The sequence below is a fragment of the Cetorhinus maximus genome, chromosome 21, assembly GCF_964194155.1.
Source record: "Cetorhinus maximus chromosome 21, sCetMax3.hap1.1, whole genome shotgun sequence".
Classification (NCBI taxonomy): domain Eukaryota; kingdom Metazoa; phylum Chordata; class Chondrichthyes; order Lamniformes; family Cetorhinidae; genus Cetorhinus; species Cetorhinus maximus.
Window position 1 is genome coordinate 79,492,682 of NC_135899.1, and position 23,886 is coordinate 79,516,567.

The following is a 23,886-nucleotide window of genomic DNA, read 5'->3' on the forward strand; positions in this document are numbered from 1 at the left end:
AGATGTCACAAGAAGCTAATTGCTCTCTGAACAGTAACTGCCCCCTAGGTACCACAACCAAGAGGCCCCAGGAGGGCTACTGGCAGATTAACCAGCAGGAGCATCACAACTAGCTCTTACCCAGTCTCCGCTCACACATTTTACCTTCTAGCCGGTGTCACTGGATAGTAAACAGGAACAAGGTCCTGCTGGTTCTTTGACCTCTCTTTAACTTAGCAGCACTGAGGCAAGTTATATCTCCTCAGCTACCATTCTACCTGAGGTGAGCTAACTCAGAGCAAAAGCAGGATTGAACTTGCGACCCTCCTGTTCACTACACAGTGCTACCATAGGACAGCTGTCAACTGCAGGAAATAGTTCTGAGGAAGTTTAAGGGTGTAAATGTGTTGGAAATAGTTCAGAGAAGGTTTACTAGACTAATACCTGGAATGGGTGGGTTAGTTTATGGGGAAAGGTTGGACAGGTTAGGCTTGTATCCACTGGAGTTTAGAAGAGTAAGAGGTGACTTGATTGAAACATATGAGATCCTGAGGGGTCTTGACAGGGTGGAGAGGATGTTTCCTCTTGTAGGAGAATCTAGAACTAGGCATCACTGTTCAAAAATAAAGGTTGCCCATTTAAAACAGAAATGAGTAGAAAATTTCACTCTGAGGATCATGGGTCTTTGGAACTCTCTTCCTCAAAAGGCAGTGGAAACAGAGTCTTTGAATATTTTTAAGGCAGAGGTAGATTGATTCTTGATTAACAAGGGGGGTGAAAGGTTATTGGGGATAGGCAGCAGTGTGGTGTTGAGGTTACAATCAGATCAGCCATGATCTTATTGAATGGCAGAGCAGGCTCAAGGGGCTGAGTGGCCTATTCCTCCTAGTTCGTATGTAAATTAATCAAGAAGATCATAGCTTGTGGCTACTGGTTACAAATAGCATCATTTCCCCTCATGGACAACAGCTGGGTGGCAAGAGATTTAGACAGAAGCCCAACCCAAATACTTCTGGTTATTAGGTAACGAAAGAACATTAGAATCGCTCGACAGAAATTAAAACCAAGGACCATCTAGTTTGCCTTCTACCACCCTGGCTCTCGCGTGATATAATGATAATGCAGCTGTTGACTATAGCAGTCAGTCTCTATCAATTAGTATACAACAAAGGAAAACCCCAGTGACAGAGCTTTGGGAACCATTGATCCAAAGTCATCTGACTCTCCCAAGCATAACACAGCGTTCTATGAAATCATTCATTAGGAGTCAATCAGATACAACTGTGCGAATACGCAGCAATGCGGGCAAAAAAAAAAGGTTACTCTCGAGATTACTGGGGTCTTCTGCATTCCCCTCCGAAACGCCCCAGATGGGTTTGCTGGTCGAATTTAGCGCATTGTGCGAGCTTTGAAGGGGATTTTTCAAATGTTCAATTATTGAGCTTACCGGACCATATGGATAAGGACCCCACAATAGGCCACCCTGCATAACCCATTCAGAAAGTCTCTATCACGGCATCCTGCGCTAAGCTATTCTAAAATCTTACTTCGGGGAGGGGAGTTGTGTTTGAGCCCTCCCCTGGTACTGAAGGAGTTAACGTCCTTCATGTGTTGATACGGTGGCCAATTTGCCTGTTCCACCTGTCTCACAATGCTATTTGAAGTATAGCGGGGGAGTTCTCCTGGTGTCCTGGCCAACAATCCCCCCCACCCACCCCCTCAAGAGACATCACCAAAAATAAATCAACTAGTCATTCACCTCAACTGCCATTTGTGAGCAAATTGGCTGCTGTATTCCCTGCGTAGTGACAATGAGAGCACTCTTTAAACCGAATGAATTGGTAGGGAAGCGCTTCGGGACGTCCTGAGGATGGGAAAGATTCTCATAGAGTGCAAGTTCTTTCTTTCAAGGTTATACTTGTGAAATATGATGTGCTTTTGAGATGTTTCCGAAAGATGGCATAAGGCATAAATTCCAACCGGTTTCCACACAGCCGCGTGTAATTTTATCTTTGAAAGTATTCCTTCGGTAACAGAAATTGAACCAAAGACATGAAAGGTCATGAAACTTTAACTGGCTCCGGCAATATAAGGAACAAAGTAACCCGTAGGGTTATTTGAAGCCGCTTGTCGTGATTCTGTGAATCTGTAAGACTATCTGTCACTCGGGGCAGCTGAAAGCTCCACTGCATCAGAAAACCAGAAATTAAAAACATGCAAACAAAATCAGTTCGCATCGCAATGTACAGCCTTGGCTTCTGCTGAACACCGGCCAGTCTGGCACACAGCGGGAGACTAACCGGATTCAGGACATATCCTGCGTATAGAGGGCGAGGGCACTCTAAACCAAACTAATTGGTAGGGAAGCGCTTTGGGACGTCCAGGTCACTGGGAAGGCGGAGTTGTAACACGCAGCCGTCAGCAAACGATTGTGTTTTGATCCTGGCACATATAACAGTTCAGCAACAGGGTGGTCCCTGAAGGGAAGCTTCGTGAAAGTGCGATTACCGATGCTTTCCCTGCTGATTAACACTGGGCCTTTACTCCTTCCTTAAAATACTGATCACTCAAAATGGTTTTAAAATTGAGTCTAAGCCATACTTTTAAACATTGAACAGAATGCAACTTTCTGTTCTTGTAACACTCAGCCTATTTCTGAATTCTACGAATGTATCTCAATTGTATATCCCGCCAAACTTGACTGCATAGCACAGAATTCCCTCGAATAAGAGTTACGCCAATGGTGCCTCTTTTTAAAAAATGAGGCATGCAGGGGCCGGGAGACACACGGACGTTTCTGGGTCTCCTGGTTTACATTCCCTTTGTACCTTTGAAGTTAAAAAGGGTGAAAGCAGCTGAACTGCCTGGAAGCTTCTGTACATAATTTAAATAGGGAGCTGAGCATGTACTCTTCAGCAGCAGACCAACAGGAACAGTGCTGTCCATTCTAACTCTACACAACTACCTTCTGACGTGTTACACTTGTACAGAAATCTGACACCAACAGGATCCAGGGAGCAGCAAGGCCAGAGAAGGAAAAGAACTGCAGAACCTCGCTGATTGAAATCTTCCAGATCTCTATAAGGAAATTAAAGGCGACAAGCCCAAATCCTGGCTTTGCCCAGAATGTACACATGCAGCGGGCGTTAGTGATACTAAGGACTGCAGAACAGAACTTCTAAAAGCTCTACATCCCGTCAGAGCTGGCCACCCTCCCCTGTTCTCCCTTGCCCACCTTGCACCTTTGTCCTCTTAAAGTAAAATTTGCACCATTAAGCCTTCACAGCACTCAGTATTAAGAGGTGTTCTAAGTCAGCGTCACACACTACTGTTACCCAGTTCTCCCCACAGCAGTTACTCATGCACAGCCCTAAAACCCCTTCCTTCACGTCTCTCACGCCACCTCTCTCACGTGTCACCGGACAGACACTCCTCAGCTGCCAGCTTTGCCCTCATTCAATCTACCTTCTTCAAGGAGAATTTGGCGCTCACTACCCAATAAAGGAGTACCACAAGAGGGAGAATCCCCACTTTTGAACCGCTCAACCCCTTTGAGGAAGAGACAATACAGTTGGTGGCCAGTCACTCTGCCATGTGCCATGAGTTAATGAACAAGCCTTGAGGATAACAAATGCCAATGTGGGCACTATCCGAAATCCGTGAGATATGGATTTTCATATTGCCATCGCAGTTTGAGCCAAAGTAGCGACAGTCACAGATCGTGACCCCAAATCTGTGTGTGGCAATGGCATATGTCAGTGAGCTGGTGTTGGCTGAGCAGACAGTACTTGTTAATGCTGGTAGGAAGCTCCCTGCCAAGGAGCAACCCTCGAGAGGCCCTTCCCCTTATCCTGCCTCTCTTACCTAAACAAAGACTCCTGTCAACATTGCTAATACTAGTAGTTCAGATGCTGTTTAAACTAACTTCAATGTGATGTATGGAGCACGGGGGTTGTCGTGCTGGAAGATGTATTTTTTTTTTAAAGAGACCCAATACAGAACAACATGTTTTCCAGGGTTAGGTCAATGTAGAGTGAAGACATTAAAGCTAGTAACCAGGAAACATCAGGAAAGTGCAAAGTTCCAACACCTTATAGCTCCCAATATTTGAGGGGGGTTTGAAACTACAGCTTGCACACATCAGCTATGAAGAAATATAATCTTGGGCTGCTTCTGATTCGACAAGCGATGTTGCAATCGGTGGAGCCTGTTCAGGTCACGTGCATCTCCATCACACTAAAATTTTAATGTAACCTGCAACAGTCAAACAGCTCACTTAATCTGCCTTGAATCGGTGCCTGAGGCTGGAGACAGGCTCAAATAGGTAACTGTCCTCATCTTCACAGCCGAGCTTGCAATGCCCGGGGCCCGGGCTGTTTGACACTAGCTCCAGCTCTAGACTCAGCCCCTGCCCACATTAATGGGCTCCTGGCAACAGAACTCAAGTTTTCTCTTAAGTAAAATCAAAGAAGCAATATAATGAATCAGGGAATCTGGAAAGTTTACAAGAACAAAGTGCTGAGAAATTTCACTGCTGATGAGGAGGAAGAAATCAAAGAACAGGTATGTCCGAATCTTAACGGAAAATGCTGGGAATTCTCAACAGGTCAGACAGCGTCTGACAATGCTTGGCCTGGAAAGCCTACAGTGCTACCTAACCTGCTGAGTATTTCCAACCTTTCCTGCTTATTCTTCAATAACTTTCCATGTTTTATCTGTGATAAATTGAGTTTGCATTATTGATCCAGGAAGATTAATGTTTTCCTGAACTTTATGGATACATTGGGTCAATGATTAAAACATTTCGGTGATAAAATGATTAAAACTATGCGCAGATGTAAACATTAAGCTATATTTCCCAAAGCTGTTAATGAGGCAGTTGAAATGCTGAAATTGTACTGCAGGTTTATGGTATCTAAATTGACAAATAAAAACCCAACATTTCTTTCAGAACAATGACTCAGTGATCGATATGACTACAGAGGAAGGCTCCAGTTCTGTCTCACAGTTGGCAAAAAAGGTACAAATTATTCATTCCTAACCCATCATATGAGTTACATTTATTTCACCAGGCTGGCAGACTCCAGGCATTGCCAATTGGGTAAATAAAGTCTGGCATCTCAGAGGAAATTGCAACTGTACATCAGTGGCAGTCCTGAGAGGCTCTACATCTGCACAGCCATCAGGCATCAGGTTACTGAGAGAATGTTAACCAGCAGCATCCTCAACCTCTATACATTTACTGGCTTTCAATGGAGGCTGATAGGAAGTTGTCCAGTGGGCTCACAGGGTGAATATGCTGCATGTTACAATACAGTGCCACACATACATGGAAGGTTGCAGATTGGAGTAAGACCAATCACAGCTGGGGTAGTGTTGGGTAACTATATTTGATGAGTTTTTCTAGATTACAGGGGAAGAACATCCAGCATTTCTGCTCTTGACCCCAGACATAGCCCAGTTCCCCTGAGAGGGCAGGGCAGTGATTAAAACCTTCCTTCCATAGGCACATACAACCAAACTCACACATATGGAACAACGACTAACACAGGCCCCAGTGTTGCTTCCCCCCCCGCCCCCCCCCCCCACTCCCCCCAACTCCCAGCCAGTCACCAACTCTGTGGGGGGAAAAGGGAATGTCAGAGAAAGAAAACATTGGGACAACAGAGGGCTGACAGTGAGTTACAAGGCCATCATTTAAAAAAGCAAGTCTGAAAGCACCATGTAAATCAGCAAAAATACTCCAAAGGCCATCAGCAGAACTCTGAGATTCAATTACGGCAAGAGCTATTCATAACTAAAAGCAAAATAGTGCTGGAAAACTGAAATTAAAACAGGAAATGCTGGAAAAACTCCTCAGCAGGTTTGGTAGCATCTGTGGAGAGAGAAACAAGTCAACATTTTGAGACCATATGACTCTTCGTCAGAGCTCTGAAGAAGAGTGAGACAGGCTCGAAACATTAACTATTAATAGTTGCTTCCTATTTTAACAATAATCAAGTTAATTCAGTAAGGGAGCAGTTGTGAGGGGATCATACTATGCGCACAGGTGTAAAAGATCTTGTGTGGGGAGTGTCAGTATGGGAACAGGTGTAAGGGACTCAAAGTGTGGGCACAGGTGTAAGGGGTCATCAGTATAGGAACAGGTTTGAGACACAACTCAGTGTGGGCACAAATGTGAGGGGTCTCAGCATGGGCACAGCTATGAGGGACTGTCAGTGCAGGCATAGGTATGAAGGTCATGTGATGGGCCTTGTGTGGGGAGTGAATGGCCTTTACACTGACCAACTGCCCATTGTCTCTTTAAAAGTCCAGTAACTGATCACTGTCTCATGACATATATGTGTTACAGTAGAAGAAAGAAGATAGGTTCTGCATTATTTATTGGATATAATCTCCCACCAAAGTCCATTAGATTTCACTGAAATATTTAACAGCAGCAGGGTTTCAGTTTTAGAGGGTGGATCTGAGAGGCTGAGTCCTGTTTCAATACAGCAAAAACAGAACACGAGTTGCCCCTCCTTTCAAACCTGGGGAGATTCAATCACATTTTGGCTCTTTTTTCCAAGCCTTCTTTACAAAAGAAATTTCAAAAATAAATTCCAATCAGCTTCCACTTACAGACATAATCTCTCTATGGGGTACGAGACCCTGAGTTTCCACCATCCTCCAATGTTCATTTTGTGGTTGAAAATTGGCCCTGAGAATACCAGCTATCCAACTGTGGGGAGCACCACAGATCAGTTTGATCCTTTCTTCATTCTCTACACTAGCCCATCAAACACTCCCAGAACAGGGGCTGCATGGGTTAGACACCGAGTAAAGCTCCCTCTGTGCTGTCTCATCAAACACTTGCAGAGCAAGCACAGCATGGGTTAAATGCAAAGTAAAGCTACTTCTACTCAATATCCAATGGTAGCATTAAATTTTTTTTGTTTTATCAATTTTTCAACCCAGCAAGAGGCCAGCTAGTTCTTCAGCTGGAGCTGTACTCTCTAAATCCATTTCCTTTTATATTCTCTCTTTGTTCTACTACTTATCCAATTTCCTTTTAAATTATATTACAGAATTGTCAGACTTTCACAGGGTTCTTTTGCTTCTTTAAGTGATATCCAGTTTAGGGCCAGTGCCCAGTGTTTGTTCAATGCTTGGTGATGTGGGCACTCAATGGACAAATCTCACTCCATTCAAGACCCTTACAGCCAACTGTTAGAGGGATCTTTCATTCTTACCATGTCAACACAGGCCTCTGAGATGACAGGCTGACTCACTGTATCACCTTGTCCCTACTTTCTCAGGTATTTAGACTCACTTGATCTCATCTACAGCAATCACTTTTTGCTTTGAAGCAGTGAAAACACAACCAACCTACTTCCTATGTGCCTAATCTCAAAGATCAGCAGCCTCCAATGGGAGGGCAGTTGAGAGATGAGTAGTCAGGCTGAGGCACACATTATATCCTAGGTGACTGTGGCCATGATATACTCTCCCTCCTCATCTTTTAGGTCCAGTGTGCAGGCTTTGATACAGTTGACCACACCATCCTCCTCTAATGTTCTCTGTTGTTCAGCTGGGTGGGACTGCCATTACCTGATTCCGGTCCAACCTAACCAGAGAATCTCCTGGGAATGGCTTCTTTTCCCACTCCCCCACTGTTACTTCTGGTGTTCCCCAGAAGGTTCCAAGTTTGGGGCCACCTCCTATTTCCCATGTAGCCCTGGGCGACATCATCTGAAACCACATCGAGTCCCACATGTACTTTGACAACACCCAACTCTACCTTAACACCACCTCTCTCAACCCTTCCATTGACTCCTTGTTTTCAGGCTGACTGTCCAGCATCCAGTTCTGGTTAAGGCAAATAAATATTAGGAAGTCTAAAGCCATTACCTTCGGTCCCCACCACAAACTGTTTCCTAGCCACAATTCCATCACTCTCTGTGGCCACTGTTTCAAGTTGAACTAGATTATTTACAAACTCAGCATCCTATTTTACACTGAGCTGAGCTGCCTTCCTGTTTCCTGTTCATGGCCAAGAACTCCTACTTCCACTTCTGTGGTATCACCCATTTCTGCCCCATCTTGGGCTGAGGGGGTGTGGGGCCAGCCAGTTCAATTAGTTGTCTAATATAAACACAGAAAATGCTGAAAAAACTCAGCAGGTCTGACAGCATCTGAGGAGAGAGAAACAGAGTTAATGTTTCGAGTCCGTATGACTCTTCTTCAGAGCTAAAGAGAAGTAGAAAGTGATGGAATTTGTACTGTGTGGGGGGAACGTGTGGAGCAGGTGAAGCTGGATAGAAGGTAAGCGATAGGTGTGGGCTAAGGAAAGATTGACAAAGATGTCATGGGCACAAGACAAAGGGAGTGTTAATGATAGTGGTAAGGGCTGAAGCAAATGTTGATAGTGGCATAAAGGTAAGAAAATGAATAGCAGAACAAGGGTCAGCACTCTGTGAAAGAACAACATGGAACAAGTGACTGATTGCCCTTTTGGGGGTGGGGTGGGGGGAGGGGCGGTGGTTGAGGAAAAAGGGTAGAAAAAGGGATAAAAAGGTGAATAAAACAATGAATAAATGAACAAAAATAAGTAAATACAAAACGAAAAATACATTTTAAAAAGGGGGATTTAAAAAGGGGATGAAGATGGAGGAAAAACTTTATGGTCTGAAGATGTTGAACTCAATGTTAAGTCTGGAAGGCTGTAAAGTGCCTAGTCGGAAGATGAGGTGCTGTTCCTCCAGTTTGCACTGGGCTTTACTGGAACATTTCAGCAGGCCAAGGATGGACATGTGGGCATGAGAGCAGGATGGTGTGTTGAAATGGCAAGCGACAGGAAGGTCTGGGTCACGCTTGCAGACAGACTGAAGGTGTTTCACAAAGTGGTCACCCAGTCTGCACTGGATCTCCCCAAAGTAGAGGAGACTGCACTGGGAGCAGTGAATGCAGTAGACCAAATTGAAGGAGCAAGTTAATTGGCTACTTTGCACTACCAGACAGAAGATTGTACAGGCAGGAACAGAGCCAATGATGATCTTTGTCCGTTTGCAGGTACAAGGGGCCAGTGCAAAGGGATGGAAATGTATGTCCTCGCTCTTCAACAAGGATGATGAACACAAGTTACTTCCAGCTGAGAACACCGCCCCAGTTGAACAGTGAGTACATTCCTCCTTCACAACAACACGGAATGCAAGCTAATTCAGCCTACTCCAGACCAGCATAAATTTGGAATGCTTAGTGGCAGGGAGAAGAAAAGGCTATTCAGCCCATTGACCGTCCATGCCTCCAATATCCTAAGTCTCCTATTGATTCTCCCCCTAATTTCCCTGGCTATATACCCTCATCATATACACTCGCTATGTCTCCTCATTCTCTCATTGATGCCCCTTCCATTACCCTCATTCTTCCATTGATGGCCCTCCAAAATTACCCTCACTCCCCCATTGATGCTCCTCATTATGTACCTTAGCCCTCCCATTGAAACCCCTCCCCTGGTATCCTATTCTTCTATCAAAGCCCCTCAGAGATCCACACAGTTTTCCAAGAGAAAGTCTAACAGTGCATCATACAGATCCAACACCACATCAGCACACCTGCCAATGCTCTGACTGAATGTGGCCATATTTTATTTGCCCTCTGATTGCTTTTCCACATTGTCTAGACATTGTAGGACTGTATTACCTCTTTCAAAGAGCACAATGGGCTGAATGGTCATCTTCTGTGCTGTAAGATTCTACAATTCCATGAATGTGAGTGCTAAGTAGAAGCCGAGCTTGTACCCACCCACCCACACAACCAGGGCAGGAGAGCAGCTCCAAGGGGCAGTTACCACCCCCCGCAGTCTTGCCAACTTTCCAGTGGCTGTTCAAAGTAGTACTGGCAGAGACAAGGGAACAGGTCCTTTACTCGATCACTCACTAATTTGACTGGGAAAGTTTAGAAAGATCTTTTTAATTATCGTAAATCCCAAGCAATGAGGCAAGGCATGTTGTCCAGGCTCAATTAATTCATGGCTGGATGATCCCAAGTTTGGGCAGAACTGCCCTCCAGAGGTGAATCTGGGCATCTTATAGAACCATTCACCATAGATGAGGTTATTTGGCCCATCATGGCTGTGTTAACTCTTTGAATGAGTTATCCAATCAGTCCCACCCCCCTGCTCTTTCTCCACACTCATGCAATTTTCCCCTTTTCAAGTATTTATTCGATTCCTTTTCGAAAGTTACTATTGAATCAGCTTCCACCACTCTTTCCAGATAACAATTCGCTGCATTAAAAAAATCTTATTTCTCCTTGGTTTTTTTTGCCAATTATTTAAACCGGTGTCCTCTGGTTATCAACCCTTCTGCCATTGGAAAGTTTCACCTTATTTACGCTATCAATAGCCTTCATATTTTATATCGGTGTTCAGGACACCAGAGCCTGAGAGTATAGAGCCGCTATCAACATTTTAGATTTCCTAGTGGCCTCTCTCCTGGCAAATTAAACAAACAGAAAAAAACAATTTAAAACAAGATTTGTTTAAATGTTATATGTCATGGGAATCAGCCTAAGTACGTGTTCAACACTCCTGGTAAGCACTAGTCTGTGAGATCTGTGCAAAAGCCTTGTTCATAGTGAGCCCAGGGTCTCTCCCCTTCTCATAGGGCTTGTCAATTGGCAAGCGCGCCCAAGATTAAATGAGAACTCGTCCAAAACTGGATGAATATGGAGGACAATGGCAAATTTTATCCCAGATCAGCGCCAATAGCTATAACCTGCTCCTGACCATCATCCGGTGATTCTAGCTGGGATGGGCGTCGGTGGATCGCCAGCTGAGGGCAGGATTGTCTCAATTGTGATGCTCCCTAAGGTGGGATATCTGGTCACAAATGAAAAATGGCTGTTTGGCCAAGGCTGGAACAAAAACAAAAACAAAAACAAAAAATACTGGAAAAACTCAGCAGGTCTGACAGCATCTGTGGAGAGAAAGACAGAGTTAACGTTTAGAATCCGTATGACTCTTCTTCAGCCCTCTGTCTTTCCCTCCACAGATGCTTAGACCAATAATTTTGTTTTTGTTTCAGATTTCCAGCATCTGCAGTATTTTGCCTTTATCTTAGTCCAAGGCTGGAATGGGCTGGGCTGAGTTGGCTGCAGAGTGCTCATCCTCGGCTGAGCCAGTCTGGTCCTCCTGGGCGGCTTGGGCTGGTCACATACTGTTTGATATCATTCCAATGACAGGCATGTTTCTGTGATAGATAATCTCTCGTCAAAACTCATTTTAAAGAGTATACATAATTTAAAAAGCTCAGCTAAGGACTTTCCGAAAATATCCAGCCGTACGCAAGAGTTTGATGTAAATTAGATTTTAATGAAACTGTAAAATTTAGTTAATTTAAAATATGTCAAAATGAAATCCTATCTGATATATCAATTCGAGAACAGCGTTTCCCCCCATATTCAATGTTCTTTAACAAACAAAAAAATGTTCAAATAAAATTTAAACGTCATTTTTAAATGTGACTATGATTTTTCTTTGGACGTTTTGTTGGCGGCAAAGTTCAGGAGATTAGTATTTAGTTGCAGGAGACTCCAGGGGCAGTGCTGGAGGGTTAATTGTGCTTTCCTCTCTCTTCTTCAGTGTCCTTTCAGAGCCGGCGCCACAGGAGCCTGGCGCCGAGAAGAAACTGACCGGGTTCTGGGATGCCTTCGCCACCAAGTGGCACCAAACCTCCGAGGTCAACAAGGGCAGCGATAGCACAGAAGCGGGCGCAGGAGAGGGTGAGGGCGAGGCTGCAAGCTCCACACACAATGAGGACGGAGGGACCGAGAACAGGCCCAAATCTGGCGCGTACACCAACCTAGGGGAGTCCAGCGACCCCGGCTTCAAGTGGAACTTTGTAACCAGCAAGTTAGCAGAACTGAAAAATAGAAGCATGCAAAAAAGCAACTAGACGCACACCCACACAGGATGCGAAGGCTCGTGCACACAGACAGCAACCAAAGAAAGTGTAATAAGAACAATATTAACCGAAGTTCCATTAGATAAGATGTTGGTGTAAGATAATACGGAGTTGTGTGAATAAAATCTGGGAGCTGCTGTTTGAGATGACTGCAGATTAAAGCTGAACGTTTGTTCTTTTCCATTCTCCACTCTTTAAATTGACTCATCCCAAGAACGAATAAAAAAGCAAATTGAGGGATGACCCCAAATACTCGAGTTTCTAGGCTGACATTCACAAACTATTCCTCTCAACTTTGTGTCAAATAAAGTTATGGGGGAGAGTTTTAGTTACACAAGGCACGACCGCCCATTGCCACCCTCTTCTGCCACACTCTCCGATTCAGGAGCAGATCTCGACCCCATAAAAATCAGTTTCAATTTTTGCAGAACATGAGAGAACTACAGGCCACTGGTTCCTGCACACTGTGCCTGGTCCTACATTGGGCGCAACTCTTCAATTCTAATATCGTGTTCAATCTCTTGCCAAAATCAAAAGTCGTGTTAGGACTCAGGCAACCAATGGATGGGAGATTTAGATACAACTCTGCATCTACGTACAACCAGATTTTCTACGGGATGGAATGTTCTATATTTTCTATAGGTAGGAATCAGATGGTAGTGCGGACAGATACTGGACTGGTTGGGGGTGAGGTGGGGGTGGTGGGGAGGGGGGGGTGCGGTGGGGGTGGGGGGAAGGGTGGGAGAGCAACAACAACAATTTGCATTTCTATAGTGCCTTTAACAAAGTAAAATGTCCCAAGGCGCTTCACGATTATCAAATAAAATGTTGCACAGAGCCACGGAAGGAAATATTACAACAGGTGCCCAAATGCTTGGTCAAATAAATAGGTTTTAAGGAGCATCGTTAAAGGAGAAACAGTGATTTAGGGAGGGAATTTCTCAGTTTAGGGCTTCGGCAGCTGTAGGTACGGATGCCAATGTGGAGTAATTAAAATAGGGGATGGATGAGAGGCCAGAATTGGAGGACCACAGAGATCATGGAGAGCTGTTGGTCTGGAGACAGTTACAGAGATCAGATATGGCCAGGGTGGTCTCTAGATAGGTGAGCAATGGCTCAATGCCTTTTAATTATAAATCAGATTGATGGGTGAAATATTCACTAGTTTCAACAGTGAACTGTCTAGACCCCACTTTACTCTCACATCAATACTTCTACTAAATTAGCAACAATGGGAATTTAAGCCTTAGAATTCCTTTATTGGAGTGAAATATATGGAACAGAGCATTCCCAGTGGCTCAGTATGAGGGGTCATAGAGCACAGTGTGGTTTCAAACCCTGCACATACACACAAAGTGTCCTCTCTCTGACAGATGTTAGGAATCAGGAATGGAGGCAGAAACCTTTCATTGTGGGGTAACTTCATGGTAATTGGGTCTACTTTCAGAGTCCCTGCACCAATTGCCCTTCATGGCTTTGAGAGCAGGAGATAGCATTCCACACCCTGCCAACCAAGACTGGAGCAGATACATGGGAGCCCTCGAGGGTGACTCTGTCAGACACTGTCCCAACTGGAGAAGTTCTCAGCCTCCCCAGTGCCTGCTCCATGCACCAGCCAAGAACAATCCAGTTCTCCCTGAAATTACAACTCAGTCCCTGCCCTTATACTACTCACTGTCAACACTGACATAATTTCACATGAACAAGTGTTACTAACAAACAGGAAGCATCTTTCAGCATCTGAGAGAGAAAATATGGGAAAGTCCTGGGCCTGAGCCTGAACTTGGACCCTGAACCAAGGGCCTAAGCCTGGAGTAAACATTCACCTATCTTCCGAGGTACACCTGCTGCATTGTTTTCAGTTTTTTTCTTTTTATACCTTTCTTGTACAGGAATGCACAGCCTCATGTCTGTGTTGGGTTTATTGCTTCCTATATATTGCATGATTTCATTATTTTGTCAAAGTTACCACTTGCTGTGTAATGAAAGTGTATTTACATAAATTATATGTCACATGCTTCTGATTTCTTCTCTGTGCCCATCCGAGTCTCTTTGACTGTTGACTGGTCAATGTACCAGTGATATAAAGCACCACATCTTCATGCTTCTCAGTGCATATTTGTCCTTCTGTTAGTTACAGTGCAGGTTTCCTGGTCTGACACCCAAAGTGCTCTGAAATACACATTGCACTTAAGCCACCCAAATCAGCTGGTCTGAAGCCAATGAGTGGGAGACAACAAGATGATTGGAAAATTCCACCTCACCTGGCAGAGTTTCACCCTTTCACACCCCTCAATCTTTCACAGGAAATCTGTGCAGCTCCCTCTTGAATGTTCTGATGTTCTCTCCCTTTGCGGTCTGCCAACAATTCCTCACTCACTGGGTGAAGGGTTTGAACGTAAAGCTTATAGCTATCAGAAAAGACTGAACAGTCTGGCGTTCTTTTCTCTGGAACAGGAGAAGGCTGAGGAATGACCTGACGGAGTTTTTTAATTGTGAAGGAGTTTAATAGGGTAAACAAAAGGAAGATGTTTCCACTTGTGAGGGAGACCAAAACCAGGGGCCATAATTATGATAGTCATTAATAAATTCAATAGGGAATTATGAGAAACTTCTTTACCCAGAGAATAGTTAGAATGTGGAACTCCCCACCACAATGAGTATTTGAGGGAAATACTACAGGTGCATTTAAAGGGAAGCTAGATAAGTACATGAGGGAGAAAGGAATAGATATATATGTTGATTGGATGAGATGAAGAGGGGCGAGAGTTGGTGTAGAGCATAAAGACCAGCATGGAGTTGTTGGGGCAAATGGTTTGTTTCTGAGCCACAGATACTATGTGAAAGGATTTTGGTGTAGCCTGGGGTCAACAGGAGCAGATTGGGGACCGCTTACCTTGAAATGGTCAATTTCTCACCTACATAGCTCATCAAAGAGCTCAACGTAACCAGTCATCACACAGGGGCATGTTCAAAGCACCTTTCCCGTGTTGGACCCTCAGGCTCTCCACTCACATTATGTCAGACGCACAGCTCTAATTTATTACAGGACTCTGGTCGAGAAACTTGAAAACAGGAAAAAGTCTCCCAAAATGTGATTGAGAGTTTGCAGACTTGAAATTTCAATCACAATGCACAGGTTCCAAACAGGTCCCATTTTAAAACTTGCCTTTTTACAAAACAACTCTTTTCGAACGTCCAGTGACAAGAAACTGCCATACAGCATTGTAGACCATAAGACATAGGAGCAGAAATTAGGCCATTCGGCCCATCGAGTCTGATCCGCCATTCAATCATGGCTGATAATTTTCTGAACCCCATTCTCCCGCCTTCTCCCCGTAACCTCTGATCCCCTTACCAATCAAGAACCTATCTATCTCCATCTTAAATACACTCAATGACCTGGCCTCCACAGCCTTCTGCGACCATGAATTCCATAGATTCACCACTCTCTGGCTAAAGAAGTTTCTCCTCATCTCTGTTCCAAAAGGTCTTCCCTTTACTCTGAGGCTGTGCCCTCGAATCCTGGTCTCTCCTACTAATGGAAACATCTTCCCCACGTCCACTCTATCCAGGCCTTTCAGTATTCTGTAAGTTTCAATCAGATCCTCCCTCATCCTTCTAAACTCCATCGAGTATAGACCCAGAGTCCTCAAACGTTCCTCATATGTTAAGCCTTTCATTCCTGGGATCGTTCTCGTGAACCTCTTCTGGACCCTCTCCAGGGCCAGAACATTCTTCCTGAGATACGGGGCCCAAAATTGCTCACAATATTCTAAATGTGGTCTGACCAGAGCCTTATAAAGCCTCAGCAGCACATCCCTGCTTTTACATTCTAGTCCTCTCAAAATAAATGCCAACATTGCATTTGCCTTCCTAACTACCGATTTAACCTGCAAGTTAAGCTTAAGAGAATCCTGGACAAGGACTCCCAAGTCCCTTTGCACTCCAGATTTCTGAATTCTTTCCCCATTTAGCAAATAGTCTATACCTCTATTCTTCCTACCAAAGTGCATGACCTCACACTTCCCCACGTTATATTCCATCTGCCACTTCTTTGCCCATTCTCCTAACCTGTCCAAATCCTTCTGCAGCCTCCCCGCCTCCTCAATACTACCTGTCCCTCCACCTATCTTTGTATCATCTGCAAACTTAGCCAGGATGCCCTCAGTTCCTTCGTCTAGATCATTAATGTATAAAGTGAAAAGTTGTGGTCCCAACACTGACCCCTGCGGAACTCCACTAGTCACCGGCCACCATCCTGAAAAGGACCCCCTTATCCCCACTCTCTGCCAGACAGCCAATCTTCTATCCATGCTAGTACCTTGCCTCTAACACCATGGGCTCTTATCTTACTGAGCAGCCTCCTGTGCAGCACTTTGTCAAAGGCCTTCTGGGAAGTCCAAGTAGATAACATCCATTGGCTCTCCTTTGTCTAACCTGCTCGCTACCTCCTCAAAGAACTCTAACAGATTTGTCAGGCATGACCTCCCCTTGATGAAACCATGCTGACTTTGCCCTATTTTACTATGCACTTCCAAGTATTCTGAAATCTCATCCTTAATAATGGACTCTAAAATCTTACCAACGACCGAGGTCAGGCTAATCGACCTGTAATTCCCCATCTTTTGCCTCACTCCTTTCTTAAACAGGGGGGTTACATTAGCGATTTTCCAGTCCTCTGGGACCCTCCCTGACTCCAGTGATTCCTGAAAGATCACCACTAACGCCTCCACTATCTCTTCAGCTATCTCCTTCAGAACTCTGGGGTGTAATCCATCTGGTCCAGGTGATTTATCCACCTTCAGACCTTTCAGTTTTCCTAGCACCTTCTCCTTGGTAAAGGCCACCATACTCACCTCTGCCCCCCGACTCTCTTGGACTTTGGGGATGTTACTTGTGTCTTCCACCGTGAAGACTGACGTAAAGTACCTATTCAGTTCCTCCGCCATTTCTCTGTTCCCCACTACTACTTCTGCAGCGTCATTTTCCAGCAGCCCAATGTTCACTTTTGCCTCTCTCTTACCCTTTATATATCTAAAAAAACTCTTGCAATCTTCTTTTATATTACTGGCTTGTTTACCCTCATATTTAATCTTCTCCCTCCTTATTTCTTTTTTAGTTGTCCTCTGTTGGTCTTTGTAGGCTTCCCAATCCCCTGGTTTCCTACTGCTCTTCGCCACATTGTATGCTTTCTCTTTAGCTTTTATGCTGTCCCTGACTTCCCTTATCAGCCATGGTTGCCTTGTCCTCCCTTTAGTATGCTTCTTCTTCCTAGGGATGAATTTTTGCTGTGTCTCCCAAATTACTCCCAGAAACTCCTGCCATTGCTGTTCCACTGTTTTTCCTGCTAGGCTCATATCCCAGTCAATTCTGGCCACTCTGTAGTTGCCTTTATTCAACTGTAATACTGTTACATCTGATTCCAGCTTTTTCCTCTCAAATTGCAGGGTAAATTCTTATGGTCACTTCCTCCTAAGGGTACCTTCACCTTAAGCTCCCTTATCAAATCTGCCTCATTACATATCACTAAATCTAGAATTGCCTGTTCCCTAGTGGGCTCCGCCACAAGCTGCTCCAAAAAGTCATCTCGTAGACATTCCACAAATTCCTTTTCTTGGGATCCACTACCAACCTGATTTTTCCAGTCTATCTGCATATTGAAATCCCCCATGATCACTGCCTTTCTTACACGCCTTTTCTATCTCCTGGTGTATCTTGTGCCCCACATCCTGACTACTGTTCGGAGGCCTGTACATAACTTCCATTATGGTTTTTTTACCTTTGCGGTTCCTCAACTCTACCTACACAGATTCTACATTATCTGACCCTATGTCGTTTCTTGGTATCGATTTCATTTCATTTCTTACTAACAAAGCAACCCCACCCCCTCTGCCAACCTGCCTATCTTTTTGATAGGATGTATATCCTTGGATATTTTGGCTTTTCTGAATGGAGAGCTGTGACTAGTGGTGTTCCGCAGGGATCAGTGCTGGGACTTTTGCTGTTTGTAGGATACGTAAATGATTTGGAGGAAAATGTAACTGGGCTAATTAGTAAGTTTGCAGATGACACTAAGGTTGGAGGAGTTGCAGATAGTGAAGAGGATTGTCAAAGATACAACGGGATATAGATCGGTTGGAGACTTGGGCGGAGAAATGGCAGATGGAGTTCAATCCGAAAAATGCAAAGTAATGCATTTTGGACGGTCTAATACATGTAGGAATTATACAGTAAATGGCAGAACCCTTAAGTACATCGACGGGCAGAGGGATCTGGGTGTACAGGTCCACAGGTCACTGAAAGTGGCAACGCAAGTGGATAGGGTAGTCAGGAAGGCATATGGCATGCTTGCCTTCATCGGCAGGGGTATTGAGTATAAAAGCTGGGAAGTCATGCTACAGCTGTATAGAACCTTGGTTAGGCCACACTTGGAATATTGCATGCAATTCTGGTCGCCACATTACCAGAAGGATATGGAGGTGTTGGAGAGGGTGCAGAGGAGGTTTACCAGGATGCTGCCTGGTCTGGAGGTTATTAGTTATGAGGAGATGTTGGAGAAACTCGGATTGTTCTCACTAGAGCGAAGGAGATTGAGGGGTGATTTGATAGAAGTTTACAAGATTATGAGTGTCATGGAAAGAGTAGATAGTCAGAAGCTTTTTTCCAGGGTGGAAGAGTCAATTACTAGGGGACATAGATTTAAGGTGAGAGGAGAAAACTATAGAGGAGATGTGCGGGGCAAGTTTTTTACGCAGAGGGTAGTGAGTGTCTGGAATTCGCTGCTAGAGGAGGTGGTGGAAGCAGGTACGATAGTGGTATTTAAGAGGCAAATACATGAATAGGATGGGAATAGAGGGATACGGACCCCGGAAGTGCAAAATGTTTTAGTTGACGGGCAAAATGATCGGCGCAGGCTTGGAGGGCCGAAGGGCCTGTTCCTGTGCTGTACTTTTCTTTGTTCTTATTTAGCTCCCAGTCCTGATCCCCTTGCAGCCACGTCTCCGTGATGCCCACCACATCATACCCGCCAATTTCAATCTACGCCACAAGCTCATTTACCTTATTTCGTATACTGCGTGCATTCAGATACACCTTCAGTCCTGTATTTCCCGTCCCCTTTCTCATTGTCGTCCCTTTATCTGATGTGCTTGAAGTTAGATTCCTAGCCCTTTCCAAACACTCTGTCCTATTTTGTGTTCTGGAGACTTTAATAGCCTCTCCTTTCTTTTCAGTTTTTTCATAATTTTCCATGAAGTTGAATCCACCCCCCTACACGCTAACCTGCTGCTTTGTTCCCCATTAGTCATGCTTCTTGGAGTTTTACCCTTCCCTTCCCCCCCACTTTCTAGTTTAAAGTCCTGTTGATCACCCTATTTACCCTTTTCGCTAGAACGTTGGTCCCAGATTGGTTCAGGTGGAGACCGTCCCAACAGTACAAATCCCTCCTGTTCCAATATTGATGCCAGTGCCCCACAAAATGGAACCCCTTTCCCGCACCACTCCTTTAGCCACGTGTTTACTTCCCTTATTCTTGCATCCCTATGCCAATTTGCACGTGGCTCGGGTAGTAATCCGGAGATTATAACCCTTGAGGACCTGTTCTTTAATTTAGTTCCTAGTTCCTGATAATCCCCAAATAGGTCCTCTTTCCTAGTCTTACCTATGTTATTTGTCCTGACGTGGACCACAACAACTGGATCCTCCCCCTCCCTCTCCAATATCCTTTCAAGCTGGTCAGAGATGTCCCTCACCCCGGTACCGGGCAGGCAACATACCATGCAGGACTCTCAATCCTGCTTACAAAGGATGCTATCAATTCCCCTAATTATAGAATCCCCTACAACTACCTCTTGTCTTTTTGCTCCCCCCTCTTGAATGGCCTCCTATGCCACGGTGCCGTGGTCAGCTGGCTCATCCTCCCTACAGCCCTATTCCTCATCCACACAGGGAGCAAGTACCTCGTACCTGTTGGACAAGGTCAAGAGCTGAGGCTCCTCTGTTCCTGAACACAGGATCCCTCTACCTGCCTCACTTGCAGTCACACCCTGCTGACCCTGACCACTGACCGAACTTGAGGTACTTAATCTACCGGGTGTGATCGCCTCCTGAAACAAAGCGTCCAGGTAACTCTCCCCCTCCCGGATGTGCCGCAGCATTCGGAGCTTGGACTCCAGCTCATAAATTCTGAGCTGGAGTTCCTCCAGCAACCAACACTTGCTGCAGATGTGGTCACTGCGTCTCGCAATGGGATCTGCCAGCTCCCACATCATACAGCTACAGCACATCACCTGCCCAGCCATCTCGACTTAGATATTTATTAATTAGCTTTGCAGTGTTTTTTTTCAAATTTGTTGCAGATTTCCCACCAACCAATCAGGTCACAGCTTTCCTGTGATGTCACTTCTTCAGTTTTGGCTTCAGTTACTCTGTGCCCCGAGGTCACCGCTCCGGTGCTCCTCCCTCCGAGTCTGCTCCCTGGAGACAAGGCCGCGAATCCCCGAGGTAAGCTAGATTTATACTCTCCGGTTCTCCTTCCTCCGAGTCTGCTCCCAGGATTTACTCACCAATCAGCTGCTTTTTCTTTAAAATCCACTTTCAGAAGAGTGTCCCTCACAGGTCTGGTGCACTCCTGAAGGCACTGCCTCTTCCTCTCTCTCTTTTTTTTAGGTTTGAGGAGAAGGGAGGGATGGAAACACTACAGCAATGTAATGTTTGGCGCTATTCGTGGCTTAAAACTCACTTCCTGCTATCCAAAGGGCGGCAAGGGGTGGAGGGAACCCTCTTTCAGAGCCACTTAATGCACAAGCAATGGATCTGGCATCAGGCAGCAGGGTGATCACTGAAAGCCACCCACCTGCCCTTGCCTTTAATACCCCTGCCCCCAACCTCCATCCTGCCCTCACTCACCTGTAGCCTGGGTCCCTCGGCCTCTCCCTGGGAGCATTACTGGCAGCAGTCCTGGCTCTCAATGGCGATGCTGGAAATGGAGAGCTGCTGGCCCTTGATTAGACAGCAGCTCTTAGCAGGTGGAATTTCTATTTGGGGGGGTCTTGAATGCCAGGGAAGGCTCAACGCTGGCCAGACAGGCATTTAATTTTGTCAGGCGTCCCCCTCAGCAATGATTCAGGTTTTCCACTGGCTCTCCAACCAATGGAATGAACCCACATCAGTTCCATTAAGTTCCACCCTCAGTATGGGATGGGGAATTCGCATGGTAAAGCAACTACAAACTCAGGGTCACACATGCGAAATGAAATGGGGGTGTTCAGCAAAGCGATCATCCAATCTGTGTTGGTCTCTCCCCAATGTACAGGAGACTGCATTGTGAGCAGCAAATGTAGTAAATTGAAAGAAGTAGAAGTAAATCTTTCAGAAGGTGTGTCTGGGGCCCTGGACGTTGGGAATGGATGAGATGAAAGGTAGGAGTTGCATCTCCTGCACTTACATGGGAAGGTGTCATGGGAAAGGTGAAGTGAAAAAAAACAAATTGTCACACAAGGAATGATCCTGTTGGAACTGTGGGAGAGGGAGACATGTTTGGTAGTGGCATTGTGCTGGAAGTGGTGGAAATGGCAGAGGAGGATCCATTGGGTGGGGCGGGGGGTGGTAGTGGAACGTGGGGACAAGCAGGACCCTTCCATGCTTCTGGGAACCATGGGAAGGAGTGAGGGTAGAATTGCAGGAAATAAAATGTTTCTTCCATCACTTGAATAGTTCAATGTCCTATGCAATGGAATGGCCTAGCTCACTGAATGGACAGCAATGGTCTGTCTCATTGGGTCCAGAAAGGATGGTTAGGTAATCTGTGCTGAACTAGGATGGAGGGCTAACTGATTCCATACATCAATGGGAAAATGCTTTGTCATACTGAGGGGTGGCCCAATCCACTGACTGGGAGACATAGAGCTAACATATTGTGTCAGGTTGAGCTGAGGAATGTTTAATATTCTTAACTGAAGGGAGGAGTTCACAGTTCATAGAAGTGGGTTGCCTCGTTTCATTGAACAAATGGGGAGAATAGCCTGTCCCTTTGAATGGTGATTTTTGGCCCACCTCAGTGAATGCAGGGCTGTCTGTCTTTTGAGTGACGGGGGAAGAGCTGAGTCTTTCTTGCCAAGTGGAAAAGGGGAAAATGGCCAGATCTATTTTACTGAATCATATATGGCAGTGGGATGGTGGTAAATCCTACTGAGTGCAGAGGTTGCAGTTCATCACATTAAACAGATATAATTGTGGAAAGTTGGAGAGATGGTGGCATCGTGGTAATGTAACTGGACTAGTAATCCTGACACCAAGGCTAATGCTTTGGGACACAGGTTCAAATCCCACCATGGCAGCTGGTAGAATTTGAATTCAATTAATAAATCTGAACAGGATGGTATGTTGCCTCCCTGATGCAAGGGTCATGGATATCACTGAGCAGCAACAAAGCATTCTTGGAGGGTGAGGGTGCACAGCCAGAGGTCATGGTTCATACTGGTACCAATGATATAGGTAGAAAAAGGGATGAGGTTGCTGCGAGCTGAGTTCAGGGAGTTAGGAAAAATATTAGCAATCAGGACCTCAAAGGTAGTAATCTCTGGGTTACTTCCAAGGCCATGTGCTAGTGAGTATGGCAATAGGAGAATACACCAAATGAATGCGTGGCTGGAGAGATGGTGCAGGAGGAAGGGCTTCATATTTCTGGGGCATTGGGACCTGTTCTGGGGAAGGTGGAATCTGTATAAGCCAGACGGTCTACGTCTGAATAGGACTGGGATAAAAAGCCTTGCAGGGAGATTTGCTAGTGTTGTTGGGGAGGGTTTAAATGAGATTGGCAGCTGGGTGGGAATCTGAGGACAAATCAGATAGGTCAAATTCAGAGCAGGGAGCAGGAGACAGAAAATTAGCGGGTGTTGCTGAAAGACAGAAGCAGCAAAGGTTAAAAGGTTTACAGCACAGGTATTTGGCAATGTTAAAAGGTATTTATTTAAATGCATGGAGTATAGCAAACAAAACCAATGAGCTGAGGGCACAGATATACACATGACAACACGATATCATTGCTATAATGGAAACTTGGCTTAAAGAGGGGCAAAAACGGCAGCTCAACATCCCTGGATAAGGGTTTACAGGCAGGATAGAGAGGGGGCTATAAAAGGTGGGGGTGTTGCATTTTGGTTGAAGAATCAATTACAGCTGTGAGGGGAATGATTTGCTAAATGAATCATCAAATGAGGCCATATGGGTTATGCTCAGGAATAAAAAGGGGAAAAGAGGGCAGCCACACTACTAGGAGTGTACTACAGACCCCCAAATAGTGAGAGGGAGATAGAAGAGCAAATATGTAGGCAAATTTCTGAGCGCAAAAACAATAGGGTAATAATAGTTAGAGACTTCAACTACCCTAATATTAACTGGGATACGCACAGTGTACTAGGCAGACAAGGCGCAAAATTCTTGAACTGCATTCAAGAGAACTTATTTAGCCAGCACATAACAAGCCCAATGAGAAAGAGAGAATGCAATTCTAGACTTGTTCTTTGAAAATGAAGCTGGGCAAGTGGATGAAGTAGCAGTGGGTGATCATTTTGGAGATGGTGACTATAATACAGTTAGATTTAATATAATTATGGAAAAGGATAAAGATAGAACAAGAATAAAAGTTCTAAATTGGGGAAAGACAACTTTTATGAAGCTGAGAGGTGATCTGGCGAAAGTGGACTGATCACAGCTACTTTAAGGGAAATCAGTGATAGACCAGTGGGAGGCATTCAAAAGTGAGATTCTACGGGCACAACGTGCACATGACCCCACAAAAAGGGCGGCACTGTAAAATCTAGAGCCCCCTGGTTATCTAGAAGCAAAGAAGGTAAGATAAAGCAGAAAAAGAAAGCTTATTGCAGTCACAAAAAAACTTAATACTGTAGAAAGCTTGGAGAAGCATAGGAAATACAGGGGTGATGTAAAAAAAGTAATT

At 45.0% G+C, this 23,886-nt stretch overlaps 2 protein-coding genes across 2 annotated transcripts in view; one reads left to right on the forward strand and one right to left on the reverse strand.

Moving 5' to 3' along the window:
• The window catches only part of LOC144696035 (palmitoyltransferase ZDHHC18-like), a 313,950-nt gene that overhangs the window by 26,738 nt on the left and 263,326 nt on the right, over positions 1-23,886 (reverse strand). The gene's annotated exons all lie outside the window — the stretch shown is intronic.
• Positions 1,713-12,065, forward strand: LOC144695413 (uncharacterized protein C1orf232). The gene is made up of 4 exons (XM_078566307.1): positions 1,713-1,820; positions 4,931-4,999; positions 9,031-9,134; positions 11,603-12,065. Exons 1-4 carry the CDS (start codon positions 1,791-1,793, stop codon positions 11,913-11,915), a joined length of 516 nt encoding a protein of 171 aa, XP_078422433.1. The 5' UTR covers positions 1,713-1,790; the 3' UTR covers positions 11,916-12,065.